The following is an 8,215-nucleotide window of genomic DNA, read 5'->3' as shown; positions in this document are numbered from 1 at the left end:
TTTGGTTTGCTCTGAATCAAGTTGGGTTGGCTTTTCTGACCTGTGGGGTCAGGGAAGACTTTAATTTCATAGTGGAATCTGCAGCTTTTTGTCTGTGCAAGATCCATTTATCATCCCTTTCTTCTGAGAAACAACTTTCCTGCACCATCAGCCCAGTAGTTTGGGCAGTGTGGACCCCTCAATGCTCCAGAGGTGGACATGTGATGCTGGTCTGACCAATCAGAGCATCATCACACCTCCCTGGGCTACAGGATGGGCATGTGACCCAAGGCAGCCAATCAGAGACAGTGAGTTTGAATTGGAGAGCTTTGGTTGGAACTTTTAGGAAGCCCTCTCATTCCACTGGACAGTTTGTAGCCTGGGTCTTCTAGAAGCCATCTCACTCCCACCAGGGGAAAGCCTGCCTGAGAATAATGCCAACAGAGAGAAAAGCAGAGCTGAGAGAAGAAGAGAACAGATGGAGTCCTGGTGGCACTTGTGGATCCAGCCATCCCTATAGCCAGCTCTACCCCCGGACTTCTCATTACTTGAAGCAATAGATGCCCCTTTTTCGTTCAACAAATTTGAGTTGGATTTCTGGTGCAAACTTCTGATACTACTATTCAAGAATCTCTACAAAGATGAGCCATCCTGCCCACATGCAAATCTACATGAATTAAGAATACATAAGGTGGGCTTCCCTGGTGGCGCACTGGTTGAGAGTCCGCCTGCCGATGCAGGGGACACGGGTTCGTGCCCCGGTCCGGGAAGATCCCACATGCCGCGGAGCGGCTGGGCCCGTGAGCCATGGCCGCTGAGCCTGCGCGTCCGGAGCCTGTGCTCCACAACGAGAGAGGCCACAACAGTGAGAGGCCCACGTACCGCAAAAAAAAAAAAAAAAAAAAAAAAGAACACATAAGGTTTAAACTCTACCTTTATAGAGTCCAAGTGGAGCTAGAATCCTTTCCCGGATAAATATACTTCATAGTAGCACCCAGTCGACATATTGTAATTTAACAGAGACACAAACTACTAAAATAAAGAAATATTTCATTTTATTTTACTCCTTTAGCCATGAGGTCCAAGGAAATGCAAGTTCATGGAAATTAGAAGTAATACCAGAATATGGATAAGATCAGCTTTAGAGATTTCATGGAATCAGCAGAACGTGATTGTCTGGAGTGATTTTTGGCCTTCTCAGTTTGCCAAGCCAGGTGTACCATTTTGTCTAGCCCATTTAACAATTTCTGTGGTAACTGTCCAGGATGAAGAGAGTCATCATAGAATGGAGAAGCCCAAACAACTGAAACGTTTACAGCACACAGAGCAGAACAGTCAATATTACAAGGTGACACAGACTATTTAAGCACTTAATTAGTAAACCAGAGTAAATCTCATTATGCAGCACTACAAATATCCCTGGCCATGCCTTCATTTGCTCATTCCTTCATTCATGCATTCAGTGAGTATTTATTAAGCACCTACTGTGTACCAGGAGGCAGCCTGGTAAATGCTGGAGTTACAAAGACAAAGATTAAGGCGCAGACCCTGCCCTCAAGGAGCTCCCAATCTAAATCTTGCAGAGAGATATAGAAATGAATGACAATGCATCCAGAAGGGCTGATAACAAAAGTCTGTTCCAAGGGAGACCCAGCTCTGGATTCATTCTACTGCAGGTTCCACGGTAAAGGCCAGTGGCATTCCTCCCCCTCTGCAGAACATAGCTTTAACCAGTATTTCAGTTCCAGTGTTACACAGAGAGCCACAGCATTATAACAAGTTACCACTAACCCAGCAGCGGGTCTGAGGCTCTCACCACTGAACCTTGAGGGGAAATAGAGTGTGACCTTGCAGAAGTGGCTGACCACCCCTGAGTCTCACTCCTTCCTCCACAGCTATCCAGGCGGGCTGCTCTGCCCTTGGCATATGCCCTCAAGGTCTGGACCCACTTGGCCAGACATGGGTTTATGGTCTGGAGGGTCCCTGAAGAAGAGTTCCTTCTCTTCAACTTCTAAACCTAAGCCTTCCTATTTCAAGACCCACTTCTTCCTCTGGAATGACCTGCTTTTCATTTGTCATTTTTGATTTGGGTGAAAAGTGGCACCATGTGCAGGTCTTGCTGAGCAAAGGACCTGCTTCACATTTTGTAAAGTGTGCAAACACCCAGCCATAGGCATTAAGAAGAGGAGCAAACAAACTCCATCACACACCCTGCTCCCCTTTCTCCTCTCTCAGACCTGCGCTCCCATCAGCACGTTGACTGGCGTAAAATGAATGCAAGGTGTTAGTTGCAGCTTCTGAGTCAGACTGTATGTCAAGTTATGCCAGTAACAATAAAGGGTAGTTTTATAAGTGGAATCTGCAATGCTGTTTGCAGACTGGCTTTTGCAGAGGTTTAGTATTAAGCAAAAGTCTCCTTCCCATAATCCTGCCTTACTTGGATATTCCCTGAGACACACTCCCCGCTCCCTGCTCATCTGGTAAAGACAACAGTCCGGAATCCAGTGAGTTTTTCCTGTTAGTTGTTCACCTGCATTTCACTCTGTTGTTAGAAGGCTTTTGATTTCTAAGCTGCCTTGCTAAATCAATCCTACCTGGAGTTACATCACTACGGACTGCCAGTTAGCAGCAAGGGTAGAAGCTTGGTCTCTGTGAGCAGGGAGGCCTGTGGGGGGGACAGAATTTCAAAACCGTGGTCTTCCGTGGTCACTGAGTTAATGTGCATAGTGGTATTAAGGCCTTTCAACAGAAGCATTTTGCTTGGTTCATCTAAAAATCATAGTCTCTTAGTGTTAGTTTATTAACGAAATCTTAATGATCATTATAAATTGAATTTTATAGATGCTCTTGAGATATAAAATTATACAGTGCATTCTCTAAAAATGAAATTTTAAAATGAATATTCCCTGATTTTACTTTTTAATGAATTCCTCCTTTAGTGTATTTCCATAAATCTCTTACAGACAAAGAAACAAAACAGAATCTGTACAAAAAATAAGAGGTCTCCATTTTCTGGAACACCTTATCTTTTCTGTAATGAATTTGTTAATATAAAAAAGTGTCTACTTAGAAAATTATAAAAACATTGCTACAATGTCATAAATGCTCTACATTCTCTAGGAAAACATACCTTTGGAAATAGTACAACTATTGGGAATTCTTAAAGAAATTCAAGTCCTGGATGTGCTGCAGATGAATTCCACGCAGGGCAGCGTTAAAACCCTGTCTATCCTCTGTACCACTTCTAGAAATTGTCTGCCACTTTCCTTGAGTGAGATTGAATTCTCCTTCCTTCAAACATCACCATTGATTTCTGTGGATATCCTTAGGGTGACACTCTATTTTTAAAAAAATAAAAAAGGTTTAAAAGAAGGTAAACAATTCCAGTGCCAGCTCTGAAACTCCCAACAGCTTTGCACCCCCTCAGAGATGATCTCACTACGGTTTGTACTGAGCTCGAGTTGGGTCCTCAAGAGTTTTCTTGGCCTTCTCTCTAACCTTTTAGCTAGTAATTCACTTGTTTCAAAATGTAAGATTTTCCCTGTTGCCAAATCTGACAAGGTCCCATCTTCTCTCTGCCTTGAGAACATTTTTCAACAACACACTTTTATTTTTAAGAAAAGACATATTTCCTGTTATTTGGAACTTGTGAGACCTCTTTGAAAAAAAAATAACCAGGATCTATGACTATAAGCATCAAATGGCAGAGGACAGATGAACGTTTCCTTGTTTAGGAGAGCTATTCAAGATGCTTTCCTTTGGGAATACACTAAATTGCACAATACTTACATATTTTTTCAAACACATAAGGGTAAAAAGATAGTGCACTTATGTTAAATGCAAGAAATGTTCTATGGATTTCTACTAATCCGCATCATAACTTGTAACATTTGCACTGATAAATACCTACCTGGAAATCGTAGATGAATGTTAGAAAGTAGAAAATAAAACCAAAGGCCACTGTCCATTCACAGACCGCACTCACTACGTGATATACATAATCCTAAGAGCAACAGCAAAAAAAGAAACAGAATTTAGCCTAAATGCGTTCACTTTAGTGGGCATACTGAAATAATAATGAGCAGGTCAGGCCAAAGGAAAAAGCTGTCCAGTGAGCATAAATCAACCCCCGGAGGAAACACGGTAAGCAAGGCCATGTGGATGCACATCAGGGCAACTGCCCGATAAGAAGTGAATACAATGACCCCAAAAGTTCTCTCTGGTTCTCACACGCTCTGGCTTTAAGACTTGTCTGTGGAACCTCAACAGGCAGAAGAAGGATCACAAAACGGCTGAGAGTGGAAAGCAAATTTGGACTCAACAGAAGAAAGAACTTTCCATACAAGGCATGACTTGCTCTCCCACAGCTGGGAATCCCAAAGTTGAAAGGCAGGCTTGAAAAGCACCTACCCAGTGTCCATGTGGTTATTCCAGACTTCAACTATGCATCTAAAGGAAACTGGCTATCACCCCTGGGTTTTGTGTTTCTCTGTTACTATAGAAAACGTCAGTTCAGAAAATAGGTCTGCTTGATGTTATAAGGTAAGCACAGCTACAAAGCAAATGCTAATTATGAGACTGTTTTCTTGGGGGCAGGAATGAGAGAATGGAGGACAAGAAAGAGAATGGCTTTAATTCGGGGTTCCAAAGTCAGCTGCCTCTGGAGGCCAGGAAACTAATAAAAAGAAATGAAACTGACGGTTGCAAAAAGAGGGACAATGGGGAGCCCACGCCCCATCAGCTCAATTCCATTCTCGCCAGGTAGGAAAGTATGACCCCAGTGTTCCTTTGAGATTAAAAAAAGAGAGAGAGAGAGAGAGAGAGAGAGACTTCCTTGTTGGTCCAGTGGTTAAGACTCTGTGCTTCCAATGCAGGGGGCTCAGGTTTGATCCCTAGTCAGGGAACTAAGATCCCACATGCCATGCGGCGGGGCCAAAAAAAGGCCCACAGAGTGTGTGTGTGTGTGTGTGTGTGTGTGTGTGTGCGCGCGCGCGTGTGTGTATGTGTGAGATAGCTCCCCTGATTTTTAAATACTGGAAACCATTATTAAAAAGCATTTTTAAACACCATCTAAGTAAAAAATGCTTGTCTAAATTCTGACTTTAGCCCACATGCCCAATTAGCCTGTGGACTGTCATCAGTTCGAGCCCTCTGATTTCAAATCATAACCTACATTTTCTTCCTGCTTCACTGTCTGCTTTGCCGTAGGTTACAAGTGTGAACAAACAAGTGTGCTAGATTACAGGTCAGTTCTTTTCTTTGATCCACCACAAAGATCTAATTGAGGCACATCAAACTCTCAGACACCACCGCTCACCCTCCCCACGGAGGATCACATCCACCCACTGTTCTCATCCAGGCCACTCCAGGGAGAATCTGACCAGCCTACGTTACAGGGTCGAGAATGGGGGCCACTTCCTTTTCAAAGGTGACAGCACTAGGGGACCCACCCCATCTCCTATCATCTCTAGACAATGAAGATGGCTTAATCAAATAGCAGCAGAATTTGGGGGTGGGAGAGGATTTCTGTAGCATGATATTAATAACAGTGCACTGAAGGAGGGGTCCAGACTCTTCCACTACACATATATGAACGCAGGCAAAGCTCTAATCTCCTTGCTACGTAAAATGGGACAAGGACATAATAATTCTTATCCTCCCTACCACGTTAAGTCAATGCACAGGAATGTGCTGTGAAACCTCTGAAGGACTCCACGGTTTGGGGCAGGACCTAAACGATTATTCTGTTCCGTGAACTTATGTAAAGAGTTTTCTTTGCATTCGTGGATATTGGGGAACGGAAGGGGAGTGAATAGAAAACCAGGTACTTTTCACATTTTTAAGATAGAAAATGAAATGAAAAAAGGTTTTTCAACTGGGGAATATGCTTTGATGAATCCTTCCCAGCTGCTGATTTGTGGTGGAAGGCCTCCCCCCAGTGGTTAAGACGTAAAATACACCTAGGGCTACTCTTTTGTGAGCTCTCCTTATCAGGAAGCACTTTTTTTCTAACTTCTGCCTGGCTTGTCCTCACCGTCTTCAGTCTCTCACTTGCTTCTTGCAGGCTTCCATCACCTGCCAGAATCCCCTCTGGTGGAAAATGCTTCCTCTGACCCTGCCATTACCCCGACCAGGGATCGAACCCATGCTCCCTGCAGTGGAAGCACGGAGTCAACCAATGGACCACCAGGGAAGCCCCTGAAACTGCTTTTTTTTTTTTTTTTTTTTAAACAAAGGGATTGGGCTTTTTTTTTGGCTGCATTGGGTCTTCGTTGCTGCATGCGGGCTTTCTCTAGTTGTGGCGAGCGGGGGCTGCTCTTCATTGCGGGGTGCAGGATTCTCATTGTGGTGGCTTCTCTTGTTGCAGAGCACGAGCTCTAGCCGCGCGGGCTTCAGTAGTTGTAGCAAGGCGGGCTCAGTAGTTGTGGCTCACGGGCTGTAGAGCACAGGCTCAGTAGTTGTGGCTCACGGGCTTAGTTGCTCTGCGGCATCTTCCTGGACCGGGGCTCGAACCCGTGTCCCCTGCATTGGCAGGCAGATCCTTAACCACTGCGCCACCAGGGAAGCCCCTGAAACTGCTCTTTGAAAAACATCAGTAACTCCACCTGCCCCTTGGGAAAAACTGCTCCTCACTAACTCCCTTCTCTCTGTAGGTAACTAACGACATGAGTTGATCTTAATTCGAAACATCTGATTCCTTGTGTTCTGATGTTTGGCCTGGAAACTACCCGTCACTCTACCCTATGCTCTGATGGCTCTTGATCCTACCCCAGGTCTAGTCCCCCATGTCTAACTGGACATTTCTCCTCGACGTTTCACTATAGCTTCAGATTCAACGATTCTGAAACCAAACCCATCCATTTCTCCCCATGAAATCATTTATTCCTGTTAAGGACCCAATCTTTTCTTCTTCTTTTTAAAAAATATTTATTTGGCTGCGCTGGGTCTTAGTTGCAGCACGCAGGATGTTTTAGTTGTGGCACATGGAATCTTTAGTTGCGGCATGCAAACTCTTAGTTGCAGCATGTGGGATCTAGTTCTGCGACCAGGGATCAAATCTGGGCCCCCTGCATTGGGAGCGCTGAGTCTTAGCCACTGGACCAACAGGGAAGTCCCAAGGGACCCAATCTTATCTGTTCATGAGAACAGGTTCTTTGGTTCACCCAAGACAAAAACTTGGAAGTCATCTTCACTTCATCACGTCCTTTCATTCTTATGCTATTTCTTCCAGTCTAGGGGAATCTTGATCTAAAATCTAAACTAGTGGAACTGCCTTCTCTCTGCCATCCTAACTCCGGTCTCTCTCCTCTTCAATACATCCCAGGTGTCTCTTCTAATTTTCTTCCAATAATATTCTTTTTTTTTTGCGGTACGCAGGCCTCTCACTGTTGTGGCCTCTCCCGTTGCGGAGCACAGGCTCCGGACGCGCAGGCTCAGCGGCCATGGCTCACGGGCCTAGCCACTCCACGGCATGTGGGATAATCCCGGAACGGGACACGAACCCGTGTCCCCTGCATCGGCAGGCGGACTCTCAACCACTGCGCCACCTGGGAAGCCCTCCAATAATATTCTTTTAATTTACTTTCCTGTTCAAAAGCCTGCGGCCGATCACCTACATCAAGCATGAGCCCCTCTGCCCACCTCTTAAAGCCTTGCACAAACTATTCCCCCACAACCTTATCCCTGACCACATTTATTTCTCACCCTATGCTGATACAAACTATCTTCTACTCTGTTTTCATCACCTCCGCTTAACATGTGGTGCTTCGTCTGACCTCCATACACCTTCATTCGCATTGTTTCCCTACCCTTAAATCTCACCTCTTTTACTAAGCCTCGATGGTTGAAGGGTTTAAAATTTTAATTTCAAATTTTAAAAAATAATTTTGAAAATAATTCAAGGAACCAGGTTTGACAATCATATTGAAAACAGCTTATAGTTTACCTTCTCTTTTGGATTCCACTCCAGCTTGGTTATAGAAATTAACGAAGCACAGGCAATCACTAAAAAACGAAATTGTTAAGGAAACTACAGGAGAAAATAGGTCCTTTATTAGAAGAATAAAGAATAGGTTATTCTTCTAATAATATAACCATTACACAATGTTCACATGTTAGTGCCAACATTTCTGCGATCAAACAAGTTATATCAGCTTCTTACATCTCAAACCTTAAGTTCGATCATGGCAGCAGTTAAAATACAACACAGAAGTAGTCATTCCTTAGCAATACTTTG

At 44.1% G+C, this 8,215-nt stretch overlaps 1 protein-coding gene across 1 annotated transcript in view; it reads right to left on the bottom strand.

The window, feature by feature from the left end:
* Positions 1–751: 751 nt before the first annotated feature.
* Positions 752–8,215, bottom strand: part of DRAM1 (DNA damage regulated autophagy modulator 1) — a 48,174-nt gene continuing 40,710 nt past the window's right edge. Inside the window, exons 5-7 of the mRNA XM_082666131.1 lie at positions 7,925–7,983; positions 3,890–3,982; positions 752–3,317 (exon numbers count right to left, since the gene is read on the bottom strand). Coding sequence (XP_082522257.1) covers positions 3,273–3,317; positions 3,890–3,982; positions 7,925–7,983 — 197 coding nt within the window. The 3' untranslated portion in view covers positions 752–3,272. The remainder of the gene's footprint in view (positions 3,318–3,889; positions 3,983–7,924; positions 7,984–8,215) is intronic.

The sequence above is a fragment of the Grampus griseus genome (genome assembly GCF_964374135.1).
Source record: "Grampus griseus genome assembly, chromosome: 11".
Lineage (NCBI taxonomy): Eukaryota > Metazoa > Chordata > Mammalia > Artiodactyla > Delphinidae > Grampus > Grampus griseus.
This window is presented reverse-complemented; position numbering and strand designations above follow the sequence as displayed.